Consider the following 22,253-nt stretch of genomic DNA (forward strand, 5'->3'; position numbering starts at 1 on the left):
TATCTTGTTTGGTGGTGTGTGTGGGTGGGTGGGTGTAAGTTTTATTTGTTATATTCATAATATACTTATTTACTGAAGGCATTTCACTTGCTAGTCACAGTGCTTGTTTTTTTGTTTTGTTTTTTTCCGTTTGAGGATCCCCAACGCAACATGACACTTAATGATGACAAAGCCTGCACCACCTCAGGCTGTCGATGACATTCAGGGTTGTCAGAGATGGTGCTGAAGTGAAATCCCTCTATTCTGCCACCACTCAGTGCATCCTGACCGAGGCCATCACTGTATGGTATGGGAATTAGCTGCTCCCAGGATCTGCTATAGTTCTATAAGGCGGCGAGGTCGGCCGAGTGCACCACGGGGAGCTCGCTCTCGTCCCTGCGGGAACGCATACTGTTATGAGAGCAGGTGTTTGAGGAGGGCAAAACGGATTGTGAAGGACAAACACAATTCCAGTAAACGGACTGTTTGTAAGAGACTGGCAAGCATCTGAGGGTTCTCAAAGCCCGCGGCTCAGGACTCAGGAAGCGGACAGAAAACATAAACAAATAAAATTGCTTTTTTCAGTGTGTGTCCTGCCTATTTTTTACTTACTTTACCATATCTGATTTGTCTTGTTCTTTTTTTTTTACTGAGAAAACAGCCAGCACACAATAAATGTCCTTTTCACATAGTTGCGCAGCGCTTTCTCTTTGTTCTTTTCCCCCAATTCATTAAAATCCAGTCTAGTTATAGTTACTGTACTATTATCTTTATTGCTGTTGTTAGCAAAATGTTGCGGAACATGCTACGCATGTTCCTGTATGAGTGAGTAACAAATAAACCCTGAGGCTCAGAAGATGATAATAAATATAATAATAAATGCACACGCAAGATTATGCATGTATTGTATTGTATTATGTATTATTCGGAGGCGGTGTGTAAACGTGATTCACAAAACGTGAGGTTGTTTTTTTGTTTTTTTTTACAATTTGGAAAAAAAAATATATTTTTTCCATCTTTCTTCAGTTAGTTGATTGTATTGTAGACATACTGTAGCACATTCACATGGAGGTCTGTGCTTTGCAGGCCAGCTGCAGAGAATACAGGTCCCTATGTGACTGTGGTCATCTTAACAAACCTCATCTTTTTACAAATTGGCTCCCAATAAAAGTTTATAATCTCATTACAGTCCTCTGAGGTCATTGCCACACTCAAAAGACTACCCCACTGGTCTCCTTTGGACAGGAGGGGTTGTCATTTCAAAGAGGGGTCAGAGCCCAATATCCCCCCCCCCCTGTACTCCACAAAAGTCCTGGTTTATGACCCCTTGCTGCAGCAGGAGTTACAATTTCTATCCATTTTTTATACCCGGACTGACATCAAATAGGAGGGCACGGGGAAATTCATAACATAACATAAACCTCACACCCCCTTGCTTGTAACTTGCTGAATGAACAGTGATCACAAAACAATGCTGGCCTGGAAGGCATAGGCAATTTTTTAGCAGGATAATTTGACTTTAGTTGAGCCCAGCATGGGCATAATCGCGTTAATTGGCCAACTGTGATGTCAGTGGTTCCGCAAACAAGCTGCGGCTAACACGACCAAAAGGCACACAGAAGGACAGGCTCCATTTTTGATCACGTTTGTGTCAAATTCAAAGAGCACAAGGCTTTTTATGAGATAAACATTCCTACAGGGGAACCACGGAGTCGCTTGCTTCCTGTGTTAGAGAATTCAATACAGTGTCTCTGTATAATGGCCGAACCATGGCCAAATTAGCCACTGCATGAAGCAGACATTGCTGTTTACAAACAACCAAGAAAAGTAAGGTTACAGCACAGGGGGAGTTGGAGCTAAACAACGTCTCCTGTATAGCATCGCCTTGCAGAATGAGATTGCTTGTAGGTTGAATTCTGTGTGAACGTGCAATTGGAATGCAACCACGAACCCCATTTTGCATTGAAAGTCCCTGATGAGTCTATAGACGGATACAGACACATCAGCAGGCCAACGTGCCATCCACTCCAATGTGTATAACCCATTCAATCCGGGGACGCATCTGTGTCATTTTAGATTTCTTTGAGCTATTAAAGAATAGCAGATCTACAAGCTCATAGTGCGGCACCGAGTGCCGCGCTATGAGCTTGTAGATCTGCTATTTTTGAAAAATCGTGAAAATGTGTGGCAAAATCTTGGATTATATATTTTCTAAAGCGAACATTTGTAAAATATTTAGTTCCAGGAACCCCCAAAAGCAAAGATTTGAGATACAAATGTCCGCCAATTTCTTTTAAAATATTTGCGCAACTTTTCAGGATTTTTCAAAAATAGCAGATCTACAAGCTCATGTAGAAATCAAAAAAATGACACACAGATGCGTTCCCGGTCTTAAAGAGATAAACAAGACAGATGCCCTCAATCAAGAAGACACACCACCGTCCCTTCTCATCTCCATTATGGAACAAACACCTGCTCCGTCCTCCAAACTACCAATTAACTGCTGGGGGTAACGAGCATGCTTACTACCGCCGCTGCATACCTGATTATTGATCCCACTACTAACCCATCAATGCGCCCGCGACCGGCGGATCGTCTCTGCCCGAGCCGTTTGGCACAGAGCGCCATTAAGAGCTCCCATTGTGGTCTCTCGCCGTTCTGCTTCATTCTCGTTTTCCTTTCACACAGCGGTGAAATCAGCCGTGGGGCTCTTACCGGCGCTCGAGTCTGAGCAGAGAGGAAGGCACTCCATACATTTGTTTTGTATGCCTTCACTAATCCCACTTATACATCGACCACCGAGGGGAAGGGGGGGGGGGGGGGGCTTTGGGCGGGATGCATTGGAGAAAACATTGCCACCATTTCCCTAATCAATGGAAGTCCCTCAAAGCCTGCACGGCGACACTTGCAGTCAATGCCCGTGTTTACTGAAGGTGGCAGATGTTGTTCCATTATTCCAGCTCGTCAAGCGAAAGTGCTCGGGCTTTTGTTGGGAGCTGTCAGTCCCCAGACAGGAGAGGAGGGGTCAGTAGGACAGGACTGGTGGCATGGGTCGAGGGTTGTGAATGTACACATTATATACAGTACACGTGCTTGCTGTACATCTACACAGACAGACAGACAGACAGACAGACAGACAGACAGACAGACAGACAGACAGACACACACACACACACACGGGCATGTACTTGAGGAGCCAATTAACAAATAAGAAATTCTAAAATGTAGCTCACTGCTTAGACTGCTAATTCATTATGGAATATGATTGTAGTAGCTATCTGTAATGAAGTTCTGAAGAGAGAACGTGGAGTTGAAAATACTGGTTCCCTAAACAATTTGCGTCATCTTGGAGATCACCGCCATTTGCAGTTTGCATGCTAAAAACACCACCAGTAAACCGGCTATACTGCACTTGCAAACCCAAAATTAAGATCCATGTCAATCCATCATCAACACCCCAACAACACGCATGCACTGTACAGTATTCCCCTCGGCTGCCATGTGTGCAATCGCCCGCCCATGCATATTTAAGTGGCTTCCAACATGCCTCGGAGGGATCCAGAACAATCAGAAAACGTGTTGCTTAACACGAATGCTGCGGTGCATACATATAAGACAACATCTGGCTCTAATGTGAGGCTTTATGGGAGCCATCTGTGGGAGAGATAGGGGGATGTCAGCTCGTCCCTGCACTTCTCTCTCCTCTAGGTAGACGCGATTGTGATGACAGCTAAATGACAACCCAGGGATAACAAAACTACTCAGTAGCTCGAGAAATGGCTTGAGTAGAGAGACCGAGAGACAGACAGAGAGAGAGAGAGAGAGAGAGAGAGAGAGAGAGAGAGAGAGAGAGAGAGAGAGAGAGAGAGAGAGAGAGAGAGAGAGAGAGAGAGAGAGAGGAGGAGACCCACATAAATTGGGACACATATACATTATGTATCATGGAGAGCCACAACACTCTTGAGTTTTGGCTGACTGAGAAGTTATGGAGTAAGTTGTGACTTGGTGGGGCATAATGAGGTCACTTTTTTGGCTCTTAAGCATATCTCATTACTCAATTGTGTGTGCGTGCGTGCGTGCGTTTGAGAGACAGTGCATGTGGATGTGCATGGGTGCATGGGTGCATGGGTGCATGTGCATGTGCATGTGCATGTGCATGTGCATGTGCATGTGCATGTGCATGTGCATGTGCATGTGCATGTGCATGTGCATGTGTTACAGGATTATCGTTGACCACAGCTCTCATGTGTGTGTGTGACACATGTACTGTATGCAAAAATACAGAGGTCATCTACCTTCATAATTTTGGCATTGCCTTTTAAAAACAATTTGGGGGGGGGGGGGGTAATTCCACAGGAAGGTCAAAAACATTTGAACAGGAAGAAAGGAACACACTTTACATGCAGAGTAAGTGATGTCACTTATTTAGTATAAAGGATGGACATTTTGGCAGGAATGAGGATATGGCGTCAATGAAATCTGACCCTTTGATGAAACATTAACATCAGTGGAGAAATAGGATGTGGTCAAGAGAGGTATAAGTTTTAACTGACGTTGCAACTTTTCCGCCCATTTCAAAAAGGGTAAAATTTCAGATATAACCATTAAAATGGAGGATGGGGGGTTAGATGTGGCAAGCGAGGCACGATGCACAATGAAAACATGGGGATGGGGTACAAAATGAGGAACGTTTGTTCCGAGATTAAATCCAAATACCTGAACATAAAACCGGCACGAGCGTTCTCGCTTCTGGAGCTGCAAACCCCAAGAGAAATGTAAAGCATTAGCAAAAAGACCAACAATTCAAGAACAATTTCCAGTGGCTTGAAATGCAAATAAGATGCAATCGTCTTGGACCCTTACATGTTAAGTGCTACTCATTTTACATAAACTGTGCAGAAAGCCACATACACATACATTAATTATGCCATATCTAGGAAAACTAGCGTGGAGACGCTTGTGTTAATTAGCACCAAAATGACTCACGCAGCCCAAGTGGGAATTAGGCCTGTGAGACACTGCTGCTCTTTTAAGTGGAGTTTCAAGGTTACCATTACCAGTGAGGGTTTGTGGAGGGGGGGCGGAGGGGGTGGAGGGGGTGGGGCGTTGAACTAAGGAGAACTATTTAACCTAGAAACCTCTGTCACTGCAGCAGGAGGGCTACAGTATAATGCTAAAAAAGAGCTTAGTATAAATGAGGATAGCTGACATTTGCAGGCCAATTCAGTGTGCTAGCTAGAGGAAGGGCTCTCTTGGAGTGATCCACTTTTACGCAAGTTCCAGGGACGTGCACAGATAGACTCTAGGTGGTGCTAGAGCACCTGCCCTTTGCCCTCATGACCAGAAGTGTGCCCAGTTTACAGCAGGGGTCTTCAACAGGGGGTCCGGGACCCCTAGGGGGTCCTCAGAGTTACTACAGGGGGTCCGCCAAATCTTTATGTGATATGATTTTTCTTTTTACCATAACCACTCGAAACCTAGCATCCCTTTTCTGAGGAGAACTTTAGCCAAAAATAGCAGATCTACAAGCCCACAACGCCTCGCGCTGCGAGGCGTTGTGGGCTTGTAGATCGGCTATTTCTGGCAAAGAGGTATAGGTGCAGAGGGAAAAAAGAGCTGACCAAGTAAACAAAAAAAAGTATAATTTACTTGAGCACCTGCCCCTCAAAATGTCTGTGCACGCCACTGACGCAAGTTCTACAAAAGTTACGTCATCAAAGGGCTGCTTTCTTTTTTCGAAAGATGCCCAGGTAGAGTCGGTAACAAACTAGCTGCTCGGGAGTTGCTTAGGGGGGACACTTGGTGGCAGCATGTGGACGTCAATATGGATTGAACCACCAAGAGCACAATCATCCCATAAAGAGCCTCTCTTGGTCCACATTACAACCCACTCTCATGGAAGTGTTCCCGTTAGCGAGCTAGCCTTTGATCATGGAAACAGCGCCGAGCATCTTGCCAACGTTTGCCAACTCAATCGTGTTCCTTTTGTCTGCCGGCGGAGAGCATTGTGCTCCACTATCAAAGGCATCTTTAATTTGCTTAGCTCTTTGCAGATTGTGTCAGAATGATTGAATTCGGAGGTTAAAACACCAGTCGCTGCCAGTAGAGGAGAGAGCTAAGGATTTCTGACATTTAGACCATGGTCGTTTTTGGGGATGGACAGGACAGAACGCCATGACACAAGACCTTGATCAATTGTACCGGTATTTGTCATTTTTGGGGCTTTGAAGCCTCATTCTCTTTCTCTATCAACCTGCTTGCTTTAACCCCCTTGCTGATTCCTCATCAGAGTATGGTCATTATGTGATAAAAATAATGTAGCCCAGAACAATCTTCTCTCACTTGACTGTAAACCTTACAATGCTGTTTGTCTTTCTATCAGTAATTATAAACTCTACGTGCTCGTCAATGCAAATTTGTTCATCAGGTTCTCTTTGGAGCCCCCTCGGCCATCTTTACTGCCTTCCTCTCGATGGAGAAAACTGGCACTAAAATCTCAATGGGGACATCTGGGTCTGCCGTGGCGATGAAATAAAAGGCAGAAAGAGCTAGCCGGGAACAGGTGTTCTTGTTCCACTACAAGTGAAGCCGCTCCAACAAATTAACGGCTGACATTTTGGATTTCACTGATGTTTGCTTTTCTGTCAGCTGTGCGGCAGACAGAATGTATTATTTTAGCTTGTCTCGCCTCGGTGCCCCTTCGGTGTGCACGGCTGCGAATTGGGGAATAATTGCATTAGCTCGGAGTGCAGCAAAAAAAAGAAAAAAAGGGACAAGCTGCACTCCATGAGCTTGGATAGAATCCAGTGAAATATTCCCCTGTCCTGTTAGTAAGAATCAAATTGTTGAATTGGGCTTTGCAGGAGCCCAACATATAGCATGGACGACATAAAAAAAGAAGATATCGAACTATATAAAAGTGAAAGTGATACTTGATACTTCAATGAAAGGCGGTTCTGTGCTTCATAAAAAAATCCCCTGCAATGTAAGGACGTCTTTTCTTAGGCAACAGACCACAGGAAAAATGTAGAGATCATTTTATCTGACAGTGGAAGACCGAAGAGTGGGATCATTAAAATAACACCCAGTGCTCATGCTTGACTGGATTGAAGTCATTTGACAGGTTTATAAACTTCCAAGCCTCACAAAACTTCCAGAGTTTGAGCCCGACCAATATTTGGATCCAATGCATAGCCCTGTTTTGAAGTCCTAGACCACCCATTACCAATGTTTTGACTGAGATTTTGTCAAAAAGTGCAACATTTTGTGTTCAATTTGAATAGAAAATAGTTTAAAGTTTCTAGTTGACAGTATTTAATGCAAAAATAGCAGTTCTATGTTTTGACATGTTGTGAGGTTGTAGATCTACAATTGATTTGCCTGTAATGATCGGGACACAGGCCGTTGCACAGGCTGCATAATTGCATATTATGATATACCAATGTCGTCAAAATAATAAATAATAACCGAAGTATCGGACAGGCTCCAATGAAGATGTTAACTCGGGCACACTCGGGTGGCCCTCTCCTCAACGTCAAATCGGGTCATCGTAATATCCCATCTTTATTCCATCCCTGCTCCCTCATAAAGTGATGATCTGAACACTGTGGATAGGTGAGGCAATAGGTTGGCAACCCTGCAGGTCATGTTTATACCACCTGTCAGCTAGCGTCAGATCACCACTTCTAAAGGGGGGAGGGAGATGACGGGGGTAAAACGAGTGCCTCTTGAAATTATGAAACCGGCTCAGCACCTTGTTGAGGCTGCGGGCTGCGCTGTCTTTGCCACCTGGGGTGAGGTTCCTCAGCTGCACGTCCAGAAGGTCGACCAGCTGCACCATGGCCTTGACCGTGTAGGTGATGTCCCCCGCCTGAAGGTGACTCTTGGTTTGCTCCGCCAGCTCCCTGGCGATGACCGCTGCAGTCTCGCCGGCTTTTATCTGAAGTTAAAAGAAAGAGATTACACCATCAAACGTATGTGACTTGGTAAATGTATCAGATCCTCTTTGCATAAGTGAGCAGGATGACTCTACTGTCTCAGCGTCTAATTTATACCTGGTCGTTGAAAGTTAATTCCGAGAACAGACGCGGTCGTATGACGAGGTATCATTTATGTAATGTACACTAACCCCCGATGTGTCGTGATAGGTTGGCTTCAAAACATTCATCTGCAACCAAATGCAAATGTACACTCGCCTAATATCCCCGCCGACTCACTCCGGCGTGACCTCATTACTCTCAACATACACAATTTGAAAATATGACAAATTGCAATATACAAATGTGGAGTGCTTTAAAACGGACGCCGTTTAGCCGATACGCGTTCCCTGATTGCCTCACTGTATTGCATGCAATTATTAGGTGAGGTGGTTCTCAAGTGAAGGCACACAAGGGCCAATACCGTATCTGGAAGCAATTATAAAGTCAACTATTGAAAGAATTTCCCCAGATAGCGTTTCACCATTATGAAACTAATGGATGGCGCTGTTGCTTAGGGGAAGGGGTGCATATGTCATACGCAGAGGATGGAGTCTGTTTGATATTCATTTTTTCTGACATTAGGAAGCTTACAGTATATATGTGACTGCTTTGGCTCTGGCAAGGATTGTGATGAAACCGTCAACGATTTATTCTAGCCTATTTCACATTAGTGAACCTAAGGCATTTTCTTTTGTCAATCTTTCATGTACTTTTTCCTCACTACACTTACCCTTTTCACCGTGTACAACATTTCATACACTTTTCTCTCTCTCTCAGTCTATCCTTTTGCTTTTCATATTCAGGACTGACTGTCTCTCTTTCTCTGTCTCTTCTACAGTATACGGTACACCCACCCATGTTCTCCCTGGAAGCAGTTCCCATTCCTCAAGAGAGGGTACATGGTCATTTCAGAGAGCATCATAGTGCAAATTATAATACCTCCTAGATGAACCACTTAGTTGTGCTGTGTGCCGTGCCATTAAATCGAGGAGTGAGAAAGATTTAATTACATTTCTCTTCCAGCAACAGAGTTTATTGGCTAATGAGACTCTCCATTTGCCCAAAAAAGCTCTTCTAAGCAGTTTGCATTGTGTCTCCTGGCGTTTTGAATTACAAAACGCCTGTCCACCTGGAAAAAAGAGTAACAATATTGCAGAGGCCCATTTTATGTCAGCCTTTTTATGTCAGAGTTTTCAATTCATATGAGATTCAAGACACTAATAGCCTCCCAATTGTAATGATTGCACTGTCTGATACGTGCAAAAAAACACTTTTCCTCTTTCACGTCAGTGGATGTTGTACAGTAAGTAAGAGGAGGCAATTCACGCACACACTTACCATCTCTGGTATTTCTTAAAGAAAAGCTTGACGTTTCAGTCACAAGTTATTTCTCAAGATGGCCTTGAGAAAGGACCTTATGACTGAAATGTCACTACATAAATGCAGAGAGGAAGTGTGTGCGAGAACTCCTCATTCTTTAGAATGGCCTTGATTCCCAGCACCACAAAAGAGACAATGACAAGTGGTGTGTGCGTATGTGTGTGTTTCCTTTTACTTGTATACACTACTACAGTAGCTTAAAGGGATAGTTCACCCAAAAAAATATATTTTTCTATCAATTAGTCACCCCACGGAGACTTGAATTCATGGATAGTTTTAGTTTTTGTCGCATTCCTAAGCCAATAATTTGATGACCAGCGGACCGGTAGGCAGCGGTTCCGGTAGGAGACACAAAGGAGACTCTTTTGTGTCTCCTACCAGAACCGCTGCCGGTCATCAAATTATTGGTTTAGGAATGAGACAAAAACAAAAAAGTATCCATGAATTCAAGTCTCCATGGGGTGACTAATTGATAGGAAAAAAAGTCATTTTGAGGATGAACTATCCCTTTAACCACTTAAGCCCTATATACTTAATTGACTGCAGGCTCCCCCAGGCCTCTATACAATACTTCCTTTTTTCACTCTACACCAATTCTCTTCACCAAAAATTGCCGAACTACAAGCTCTCAATGTGTCGTGTTGTGAGCTTGTACATTTGCCTTTTCACCAAATGACTCATACACGACAGGCTAAAAAATATGAATGAACCCATTTAGACTGGGAAAGAATCTATGTCCTTTTTTAGATTTCTTTGGGCTATTCAAAAAAATCACACCTGTGTGAAGGTAGCGGCGCCTTTGATACATTTTGTCATCAATAAGTGTTTATAATGTGTTTATAGCCACGTGTCACGTGAAGCTTGACCAATCACTTTGTTGACGTGTCTGACCAATCAGAACGTTGACGCAAAAGCCAGGTATAGAGGGCTACCGCTCTATACCTAAAGGTATAGAGCGGCTGGCGCCGCTAAAAATAGCAGATCTGCTTTTTTTTTTTTTTAAATCGTGAAAATGTGTGCAAATCTTTTAATATATATATATTTTTAAGGGAACATTTGTAAAATATTTGTTTCCAGGGATCTCCCAGAAGCAAAGATTTGAGTTATGTTCGCTTTAAAAATATATATATATGTATTTAAATAATTGCACAAATTCTTCACGATTTTTCAAAAAATAGCAGATCTACAAGTTCATAGCACGGCACTCTGTGCCGTGCTATGAACTTGTATATCTGATATCTTTTGATATCGCCTAAAGAAATCTTAAAAATGACAGCGATGCGTCCCCCGGATTGAATGGGTTAAGGCGAATAATGAAATAAATAAATACATATAAAACTTCCCGCCAGAATTTACGGCACGCAGCCGACAGTCTGGGCGTTATTAACATCTACCTGTCTCCACGGCGACAAAGAGGGATGAAGGGCAGCGTCGGGGCACATTGCTGGTATGTAATTTGCTTAAAAAGATTCATAACGCTTTCATTAATAATTAATGCATTGTCTGTTCATCACTTCCGAAGTCAGGCAACAGAATGTCAACAGTAGAAGTGACTCTATATCGAGTTCGGCTCAAAGAGGCACTTTGGTGTAGTTAATATTTCCAAACAACTGGTCCTGCTGTGGCTTTTTATTGCAGTGCTCAATCAAATGACATTGTGCCGCGTAGATATGCAACCGATACTGTACTTCCTCTCTCTCTCCTGTCTTCCCCTGCATTCTCAATCTATATCTGCAAACCGCCTTTTGCTTAATGGGCTGAGCTTTGCGCCGCGTGTAGCAGATCGTAAGTGTTATTGCGTTGCGCGCCTCGGGGTCCTGGGGGTTTCTCGGAGAGCATTCTCAAACGCTTGTCTGCAATTCATAAACAGCCGATCGAGCCGCCATTGTTCACTTTCGGCCCAGTAACCATCCCCTTGCTTTCAACGCGATTGCATTATAGATTTAAACGCAGACCGCCTCGTGTAGGGGCTGTGCACAGGAACTTGCCTCTCAAGATGAGATACTGTACAGTACAAACCATTTGGGCTTAAGGGAAGCTGTAAAATGCTAAAACTTATGTTGATTATGCAGATGGTTTATTGTCCATTACTGTTGTATCAGCCCTTACAGACGCAGTGTTCCCAACAGACAGTCCCAGAGGCAGACAGGGTACTGATAACCCTGTCTGCACTCCATATTCAATACAACATCCAGCCATTAAATAACAATAATCCACTAATTAACTTCCAGTGGTGAAAAGAAAAATGCACCAAAATAAATGAATAAATCTCTACATAAAAACAACAACAACTCTGCAGCCCATTTAGGACAAGAATTGTCCTTGACTCAAAGGCGCGTGTGTTCAGTTTCTAACCTTCAGCCACGGAGAAGGTTCAGCAGAGAAGAAAAAGAGGCCGTTTTCACATGAAAACACTTGACTCTACACATATTCAGCACATGCATAAAAAATCTGAACAGCAAAATGTCATTAAAGACACATCCAGTTTGCTTTTTTTATGCTGCTTTCGGTGGCACAATAAAAAATGTTTCATTCAGAGTTAAATGAACGAACACTGCAGATTTACCCTTGAAAATACTCCAGTAAATACAGTGCTACCCCCAATTTTGTTTTGTTTAGTGCATTTTATGGTACCTTCTGGCTTATGTGATTGACCCAGGGCGAGGTACAGTTGCTGAGGTCGGGACCCAGGGCGTCCCAGAAGCCTTCTGGACCCATGCAGGCATACAGGGCCACTCCTGGAAAGGAAAGAAATCAACTGCAGGTTAGTGACATTAGTCCTCCTTAGCATTTCAACATGGTTGAGTATGTGGCATAACCAGTGGTGGAAAGTAACTAAGTACATGTACTTAAGTAATGTACTTAAGTACGATTTTGAGGTATTTGTACTTTACTTGAGTATTTCCAATTTCCAATACTTTTACTTCTACTCTCAGAGGCAAATATTGTACTTTTACTCCACTACAATTATTTGAAAACTTGAGTTACTAGTTACTTTGCAGACATAAATTATGATATTATGAAACATACATTAACCACTTTAGCCCTATTTTATACATAGGCTATTTGAAAATAGCCGATCTGCAAGCTCACTGCTATTTTCAAACATTTTAGTACTTTTACTTCTGGTACTTTCAGTACATTTTGATGCCAATACTGTTGTACTTTTACTCAAGTCAATTTTGAATTCTGGACTTTTACTTGTAACAGAGTATTTCTATATTGCAGTATTGGTACTTTGAGTACTTTTCCCACCATTGGGCATAACCATGTCCATAAGGAACACATCACATAACCATGGAACAAGATACGTTGGGAATGTGTGTGTGTGTGTGTGTGTGTGTGTGTGTGTGTGTGTGTGTGTGTGTGTGTGTGTGTGAGTGTGTGTGTGTGTGTGTGTGTGTGTGTGTGTGCGTGTGCGTGTGTGTGTGTAACGTCAAACATGTAGTCCATGTTATGCTCTGGTTAATATATTCCCAGGAGGAAAGAACATCCGACCTTGATCTTGTTTTTTTCTTTTCTTTTTTTATCCAGCAAATAATGTATTTTTAGGTTCTTGCAAATAATGTTATTTTTAGAAGATTGCCAATTATGTAAATTATGTTATTTTACGCATTAAAAAAGTACCACATTCCACAGACAATAAGCACACACAGGAAATGGTGGCACAGACACAATTGGCGGTATCTTTTCATCTGTCATGATGAAATTAAATCATTTCTTGAGGTGGTGCTTGAAGCCGTCTGAAGTAACCCAGACGGCGTCTGTGTTTAATCATTAAAAGTCAGACAGTGTCTGCATGCATTAAGTATGTCTGACAGTTCAACTCAGGCAAGAACTCCAACAAACTCCAAGCTCCAATTAACACTGACATGGTAGAGTTCATTAGCAAAAGGTCAATTAATGGCGCTTTCAGAGAAAGCCTTGTTGAGATCTCACAGCTCAGTCTCATTTGACCACAGGCACTATGCAGCATGTAGTGGATGTATGTCTGAATTTGTATCCGGTATTAAAAAGAAGAACCAGGAAAACATATATATTTTAGACTGCAGACGTGGTGAAAGGGAGAAGAACAAAGTGTTGTCTTGTCAGTTACAAACTCGCACGATCAAACACCAAAGAACAAGCACAGGACATAAAAGTCCATGTCAGCTGCCTGTGGTCAATGGGCAGCAAATAGGCTTCCAACTGCTGCAGAGGCTGTCCGACCTCCCCGTGTCGACCTTAAAACCGTCATACATGGAAAAAAAAAGAACATGAGATGGTGTGAATAAACCAATCTGACAAGCATAGAGAACAGAATGCTTGTCACATTATGGTCGACTGTCAGTCAGCAGTCTTTTCATCAAGGCAGCAATCCTCCGAGGGCATCCGTCACCTCGCTAAGCCATCTTAAGGTCCTTACACACCCCAAGCGTTTCTTTCTTTCCTGCTTTTTTTTGTGATTAATTCGTCCAAAAATACATTTGTTCGGACTGATGTTTGTGTCACGAGTACATCCACACAGAACACGACTATTACGAGGCCGATAAAACAACCCGACTTATTCAGAACTAGGCTGGTTTTTCATCGCGAACAAAGTACGAATGAATCAACATCACGTGAAACATTTGCCCCCAGTGTGTGAAGACCTTTAGCCTTTTGAACACGTAACGGAGTGTTCATTTAACTCTGTATACAAATGTAACCAAAATGAACCCATAATGGGCAATTTATTTAAAACAAAAAGTATTTTGTTAAAAGGTTAAAATACTATATTCTGATAGTAATCATTGCTATAGAGTGTTTTTGCAGTAACAGGAGTCTCCCTGTCTCTCTAGCTCTTTAATAAACAGAAAATACATTTTTCAGTAGGTGTCAAAATCTCAGCAAATCAGGAGAAAGTACCCATTTTTAAGCTTAATTTGCATAGTGTTTCAGTTCCAATTTTGTCTGCTAATTTCTTAGTGTCATCACTTCCAATTTAAGTTGTTTAATCTGTATCCTGATTGAGTTCTCTGTCCTGGTTGGATAAAATTGGAAATGAAACTGAAACTGAAACAAAAATGCATTTTCTGATTAATAAAGAGGTGGAGAGACAAGGAGACTCCTTTTACTGAACAAACACTCTATAGCAATGAGTACTATCAGAATATAGAGCTATTTAACAATTATTTTAACCAACGCAAATCACTTACCCTACCTTTAACTCTGACAGTATACAAATGGAACCAAATGGACCCGTTAGGGTCCATTTGGTTCCATTTGTATACTGTCAGAGTCACAGACTTGTACGGGTCAATTTAGAACCCCCTAAAAGAACCCTGAGAGTCCCTGGACCCCACTTTGAGAAACACTGTTTTAGATGAACCAATGCAAATATAGACAAAATGGGAAGATATTGGACTTATAAAGCGGATACATGGCATTTTGCTTTGAATGCCATCCAACCACACAAAGCCTTAAAGAGATGATTACTCTTACAAGTCCTTCGATATAACCCAGACGATCCACTTTTTTATTTATAGATCTCAAAGGGGACGCTTGTGGGGAAACATGCTGACTTTTAGAATGTCCTCATCCGGCTCGGCGGGACGACCAACGTTAACTGATAACAAGTTTGACTGGCACATCATTACCTCCTGCGGTCCCCGTCGGACGGTTTTGGTGGCTTTAACCCATTAAAGACCTGAAGCCGATTCTATAAATGTCTTCTAAGATCTACAAGCTCATAGCGCTGCATGAAGTGACGCGCTATGAGCTTGGCCTGGTATACAGTATCTGCTATTCTTGAATAGCCAAAGTATAATATAATGGTTAAAGTGGTTAAAATCTAAAAAAGGCACAGGTGCTTTCCCGGTTTTAATGGGTTAACCCATTAAGGCCTGAGTCCGATTCTTAAAAGGTTATAAATCCTATTAAAACGTTTTTTTAACGATTTTTCCAAAATAGCAGATCTGCAAGCTCATAGCGCAGCACTCGGTGCCGCGCTATGAGCTTGTATATCTGCTATTTTTGAATGAATAAATCTAAAAACGACACAGGTGCTTTCCCGGTTTTAATGGGTTAAGATAGGGGGCTCGGTGTGTCCTAGACGGAGAGGACGGAGCGGAAGGCGCGAGGACGACAGAATGGGGATGGATTAGCAAGACAGTCAGATGGAGAGAGAGAGAGACAGAGACAGAGAGATAGGGGACAGAATTGCGGAGGGTGAACGCCGAGTCAGATAGGGTGAACTCTCAAAGAACTTTCAAAGAGCGGGCAGAGGAAAGTCATGCATCTGCATTCTGTACGGCAGAGACGTCTGACGACACTAATGGCTTTGAAGGGTGCGCGGAGAGAGGAAGTGCTGTATATGTGTCCCTCTTATCAAGCCAGGCGATGGCTGTTTAGAGAAGTCTCCACGGGTAACTGGCGGCGGCCCCCGCTAATGAATGTGTGTTTTTGCGGGGTGTGTGTGTGTGTGTGTGTGTGTGTGTGTGTGTGTGTGTCAGCAACCGTGCATGCATTCACAATGCTTTATCTGTGTCTGTGTGTGTGTGTGCACGAGTGTGACTGATGAGGCGACATAGATATCAACCACTCCGTGATAAGAGTTGACAACTGTTCAAGCACAGACATTTTAAACTTCAAGCCACACATTTCAGGAAAATTATGTCACTTCCGAAACCTCAGGTGACTCAATAAAAAGTTTTTAAGTAAAAAAAATGAAAAGATTAAGACTTTTTTCCCCCCCCTGTAACATAAGCACTTTCTGCAATGTGCAGACAGCAGATGCATAAAACAAAGCTCCACATTTTTCCCTCTCTTCTTTTTTTTATCCATTTCCAGTTAGTGTTAACATCAACATTTGCATTTGCAAGTACTTTTGAGGGGGAAAAAAAGACACACTGTACTCTGCCTCCTGCCAACAGAACCCCGTGATGTTCACATCACCCAATTATCTTTACAGGAATAGTATTATTCATGCCTCTTCATTTGTCAATGTGCCAGCACTTGACAACAATGATGAGTTAACTACTCCTGTTCCCACTTTATGCATAAAGCTTCAATCTGTAAAAGCCATTTTGAGCCACCTTATCTTGATGCTTGCATACTGTTAACGTCTGTGGACAAAACATTCATGAAGAGATTCATGAATGTCATTCCTAAGACAAATTATTGTCTTAGGAATGCCACAAAAACAAAAATGAATCCATGAAATCAACGCTTCATGGGGTGTGTAATTGATAGAAAATAAGATTTTTTTGGGGTGAACTCCTCCTTTAAGCCTAGTTCAGAACAAAGATTCACTACGAGATGAAACCGTTTAACGTCCAATTTATACTTCATCGTACGATGTCACAAGCTGATCTGCAAGGTAACAACGCCTCACGGACGGTGGCGCTCGGGTGAAGCTAAACGCCTCACTACTGGAGCTTCTGTGACTGTGGTCTGCTATTGTCATTCAATCCATTACACGTTGGCGTTTCGTGAAATGATCCGTGGGCTATAGTTGTGAATGTATCAAATCTAGCGGCGACAGCTGTCAAACAGCACCGCGGAGGCGGCTTTGTTTGTTTCCCTTTAAAGAAAAAGCCAAGCCGGCATTAATGACGGCTCTTCTTCACGCCATTGTTTTTGCGGGATCTCTGTAGTGGCTAGAAAGAGAGAGAGAGAGAGAGAAGAAAGACAAGAGAGTGTGGGTGAGGGGGGGTGGGGGGGGGGGGGTAGAGAACAAACGAGGTGCTGCCTTTAACGACATAAAGTGCACCAGCCCTTGTAAGAGCACCCCGCGCAAATGTGTTTAGTGTGAATTAATTACACTAATTGTTTCCTCTGAGAGAGAGAATGTGGGAGATCTGGTGTTATAGAGTGAGTGTGCGTGAGCGTGCGCGGCGCGTGTGTGTCTTCTTCTTGTTTCCAGCCTCCATGTACTGTAGATGCGATGTGAAGCTATCTTTAGCCGTGCTTCAGTGAGTCAGGGACTGAGGGAGGGAGGGAGGGAGGGAGGGAGGAAAGAAAATGAGGGGAGAGAACGAGTGGCTGCAGGGGCGTGTAAACACTAACACAAAAACCTCACGGCAGGCAGACAGGCAGCAGACAATCAGGCGTGAAGAGCTTCACAATGCCCCACGTCTTAACAACAAGGAGATTGACAGCCTCGTACTGTAGATTTAATAAAGAAAAGGGAAAGGAGAGGATCACGCCGACGTTTCGCCCAGAGAGGCTTCCGGGGCTTCACACTCGGGGGCACGTCAAAGGGTATTTTGGAGGGGGGATTAATCATGTTAAAGGTGCGGCTCCATTTGGAAATGGATTCAACCACTTAAACCCTATATACTTCATTGACTGCGGTACCCCGGGGGGGTCTATGCTTTGTCCTCTCCTTTTTTACCCCCTCTTCACAAAATGACTTTGCCAAAAATAGGCGAACATTCGGCAAAAATAGATCTGCAAGCTCACAACTCCCCGCGCCATGAGTTGTGAGCTTGTAGAGCTGCCATTTTGGCCGAACGTTCGCCTACTGTATTATGACATGGCCCAGATTAGTGACGCTAGGATTCCTGTGGTTATGGAGCAATGCTCCTCCTTGTCTGACTCAATTTCATGTGGCTGAAAGTTGTCTCCTCTGTGTGCTTTGAGACAACCGTGGCTACAGCTGGTTAAATATTATTCATTATTTGATAATAATGGAAGGCAGCATATTGCTACTTCTTCTATGGCTGGGACCTGCCAAGATAGAAAATGTTTCATATTTCTAATGTAATGCACAACCCGGGGACTTTTCTTAATTGAGAGACAATATTCAATGAGCAATTTTGTAAGAACAGATAGCCTGGTAGTTCTACTATCTACTATATTCCACCAATGTATCATATTTTTTTTCTTTTAAGTGTTTTATACCTTAAAAAGGCTTATTGTCCGAGCTGCTCCAACGTGTTCTCTACTTGAGTATGTATTATAGACTTTTGACAAATTAGTGGTGGAATAATGATACATAATGATGTATCCCTAATAATAGGGATGGAACAGGAACGAGGAGGAAAACAAATACAATACCCAGAGTTCCCGGTGGGCAGGGCATCTTGGCCACCAGGCCTTGTCTGGTCTTGGGCCAGGAGATGTCGGCCATCACCAGGGGGTTGCAGTACTCCACCCTGATGTTGGGGAGCTTGGAGGAGGGCGGCGACCTGCTGTTGACCTGCGGGACCACGCCCTCCACCGGCGTGAGGGGCGGGGCCAACGTCGTAGAGGTGGTGCGTGGCCGCTGGCCGATCGGTGTCGTCGCGGCGCCGTTCCGGGGCGTGGTGCTGGTGCCGCCGGCGCCGGCGCCGCCCGCCGCCGTGGTGCTGGTGGTGACGGTGAGCGGTCGCGTGGTGGTTCTCGAGGTGGTGGTGTCCATGAACACCATGACGGAGGAGGACGACTCTGGAGGGAGAGAGGAAGATGGAGTTGAAACAGGAGAATGTATCAAGGTATCAAGCCTGACATCAGTGATCAAGGTATGTATCAAGGTACAGTATCAAGCCTGACATCAGTGATTGAATATTTGGACCAAAAGCTATATCTATATTTGGTATTATGCCAGTTGTTTTCAACCTTTTCTCATGCCAGGGACCCCTAAATTGATATACATTTTGGCCGCGGACTACCATCTGAAAATGTTTTGTGCCAGGGACCCCCAGAAGCAAAGATTTGAGTTAAAAAGGTTCTCTTTGAAAAATTATTATATTCAAAAGATTTGCACAACTTTTTCAAGATTTTTCAAAAATAGCAGATCTACAAGCTCATAGCGCGGCACTCGGTGCCACGCTATGAGCTTGTAGATCTGCTATTTTTGAATAGCCAAAGCTAAGTGGTTAAAATGATTCCGAGGCTATGTTAACTAATTTAGCTGGGGACCCCCTGGTAGCCCCCCCAAGGACCACTGGTGGTCCCCGGACCACTGGTTGAAAACCACTGATCTATACCAAAAGCACACGCACACTGACTGTATAATCTGTCCGTAACGTTTCACAGGTAAAGTGTTACCTGGAACCAAGGAACACCAGGAACAACTGACATCACACCGTTCTCAACAGACGTCTATATGTGGGTGGGTAGGTGTTCAATACTTATACCCATAGGGTGTCATGTTATTTATGTGGTCAAATGAAGCCCATTCTCAAGGTAAACCTGTTATTCCCTTTTCCCCTCAATGAATCTTATTTAATGTATTGTTTTTTTAAGCATGTTTACATTATTTTTGGTTTGCAAAAAATATATATTTAACCTTAGTTATCTACCTTCTTTTCATGGGGATGCAAATGTCCTGTCACTGTTAATATGAATGGCAATACAAGTTCAAAAAAATAAATAAATAAACCTAGTTGTGCGCCGGTGTCACAAACCAGAAATAAGCTATAATCTATCAGCTCACGTTGTGATGCAACGCATTGTGAGCTTGTAGATCGGCTTGCAGATCGGCATAACCGATAACAACCGACAAAGTATAAAACAAGGCATTAGAACTAGAGCATATTATGTCTTTCCCCCATTTGCCAGTCACAGCTCATTTGCGTCTCAAAGAGGGGAAATTTACTTTGGTGAAGCCGCAGGGGAGGAAAAGAGAATCCACACAGGGGGGTTCTATTTTCCAGTTTCTCCTCATGTGTCAATTTAAGAGGAGGTGGTTCAAAGCTGAAGCTGGCAGATGTGGACAGCCATTAGGCTAGCCAACTACCAGGAATATTAATTATATAAAAAATGATTATCACTGTATATGTACAGCTTTGTATATTATATTAACCACTTGAACACCCGCATCCATATTCTGGGTGGAACATTAGCCAAAAATGTGCAGCTCTACAAGCTGACAATGTGTCGGCTTTTGGCAAAGAGACATAAAATAGCGATCCAAGTACAGAGAGAACTCAGGTCCAGTTTACTAAGCCTGGAGGGTTTTAAGTGGTTAACAATCTGTACAGGTATTCTAGTATATGTTCAGTATACTGTATGTATATGTATATGTACAGTATATGTTCAGTATATGAGCTGTTTGAACTTGCAAGATGTGTGTCATACTCCCTTATCAGTTCAATACGGGACACGCCTTTGAAGTTCCCAAATTACGGACGATTCCTTATTTCAAGGAGCGGTTGGCAACCCTAATGGGCACGCATGTCAAATGTAGAACCCCCCCGCTGGCTGCGCTAATGCCAACCCCTGACCCTACAGTATCTGGCTGTGCAGTCTGAATGTAGATCGTCTTTGGACTGTGTGGCTCTATAACAGAGCATTATTAGCTGTGTAGCGCTGTTTCTGGGTCGCCAGGGATAAACTGGGATACCGATTCCCTGGATTTGTGGATACCCCCCGTGGTTGCACTCCAGGGGGTTCTTGCTAATGGCGCCATTTACCTGAGCTGTTAGATTGAGCGCTAGCATCACACAAACACATATGCTTGTTAGTGTGCACACCACACACACACACACACACACACACACACACACACACACACACACAAGCAGCAGTCACTCAATACCAGTGCTTCTCAAATTGGGGTGCTAGAGGCGGTTCCAGGGTCCCCAGCAAAATGAGTTAATATAGCATCAACATCTGTTGAACCTGTGGCCAAATGCATATTCATTTGGGGGTCCTTGACATGGAAAAGATTGAGAAAGTATGTTAGCATTGAACGCACACTACAAACATACACATGCACACACACACACACACACACACACACACACACACACACACACACACACACACACACACACACACAAAGCAGCCGTCACTCGATACTGTGCACTTGTGACAGGTACACACAGGCGCACACACAGGCGCGCACACACACACACACACACACACACACACACACACACACACACACACACACACACACACACACACACAGGCGCGCACACAACCACACACACACACACACAATCACTCGATATTCCCCTTTCCCATTCAAATAGAATAAATCACATGCACGCGGCGCTCTCATCCATCATCCCATCCATCTAGCCCGGCTTTCTGTCCCCCCGCCAAAACCCCCGCTCCCCAGTGTCCCCTGATTGGAAAATAAGGGCCCCAAATTAATTTAGCCATGGGCTTTTTTATGAACGTGTGGGCCGAGTTAAGCCACAGAGGAGCAGAGAGCGTACGGAAAGGTCATCCTTCATAACGGCACCGCGGCAAACGGGTAGGCAAGCGAGAGCCACTAAAATGGCCATATCAATGGCGAAAGCGTCCCAGGAGGGCCTGCATTATCCTCCACCTCACTCTTAGCCATGCATCTGTTATTGCTGGTTTTACATTGGAGGGCAGAGATACTTCAATATGCTCCATCGACATTCCCTAAAAAGGTCATACATATACATCTGCTCGTACCGCTGGGAGGGGGTCCCAGGAGAGTTCATCACACCGTGGATGCAGGCGGCGGAGCGCCGGCAACAATCTGAGCCGTCGGCAAAAAAAAAAGGAAGAAAGTCCCGAGCAGGCGTCGTTTCGCTGCTAATGTGTAGATAAAATCAAAATGACAAAAGAGAAATGACAAATGGGGCTGATCTACAGACTAAAGTGCGGGCGATCAGTGTTTAACGAGGGTCAGTTTAAGGTGGAACCAGTTTAATGAATGTCACACATCAACAGAATTTAGATTACCGGCGTCGGTGTTCAATTCCGGTCCTATGAAATAAAAGTCATAATAGAACAATGTAACACGAGTGCTCATAAGGCATGCTATTAAGAGTGTTAATAGACATAGCAGAATCGAATCGCTATAATCAGAAGAACACAATATACTATGCTACACTGCAAAAACTCAATGTCCATGGATAGGCAATTTAAAATTATAAATAGAATATACTGGACCCCGTCAAGACTATTTAGGGTGGGCCTGACCGAGAGCCCAGAATGTTGGAGATGTCAGGATAGAGATGGAACCTTAATGCATATACTATGGAG

At 43.5% G+C, this 22,253-nt stretch overlaps 1 protein-coding gene across 1 annotated transcript in view; it reads right to left on the reverse strand.

Annotated features, from left to right (window-relative positions):
- Positions 1 to 22,253, reverse strand: part of LOC311034620 (adhesion G protein-coupled receptor L3) — a gene marked incomplete at its 3' end in the record, with an annotated part of 245,238 nt that overhangs the window by 100,626 nt on the left and 122,359 nt on the right. The window contains exons 5-8 of the mRNA XM_084042512.1: positions 18,360 to 18,728; positions 11,973 to 12,076; positions 7,733 to 7,918; positions 4,696 to 4,734 (exon numbers count right to left, since the gene is read on the reverse strand). Of these exons, the coding sequence (XP_083898638.1) occupies positions 4,696 to 4,734; positions 7,733 to 7,918; positions 11,973 to 12,076; positions 18,360 to 18,728 (698 nt within the window). The remainder of the gene's footprint in view (positions 1 to 4,695; positions 4,735 to 7,732; positions 7,919 to 11,972; positions 12,077 to 18,359; positions 18,729 to 22,253) is intronic.

Source organism: Gymnoscopelus microlampas, assembly GCF_963454915.1.
Source record: "Gymnoscopelus microlampas genome assembly, chromosome: 19".
NCBI lineage: Eukaryota > Metazoa > Chordata > Actinopteri > Myctophiformes > Myctophidae > Gymnoscopelus > Gymnoscopelus microlampas.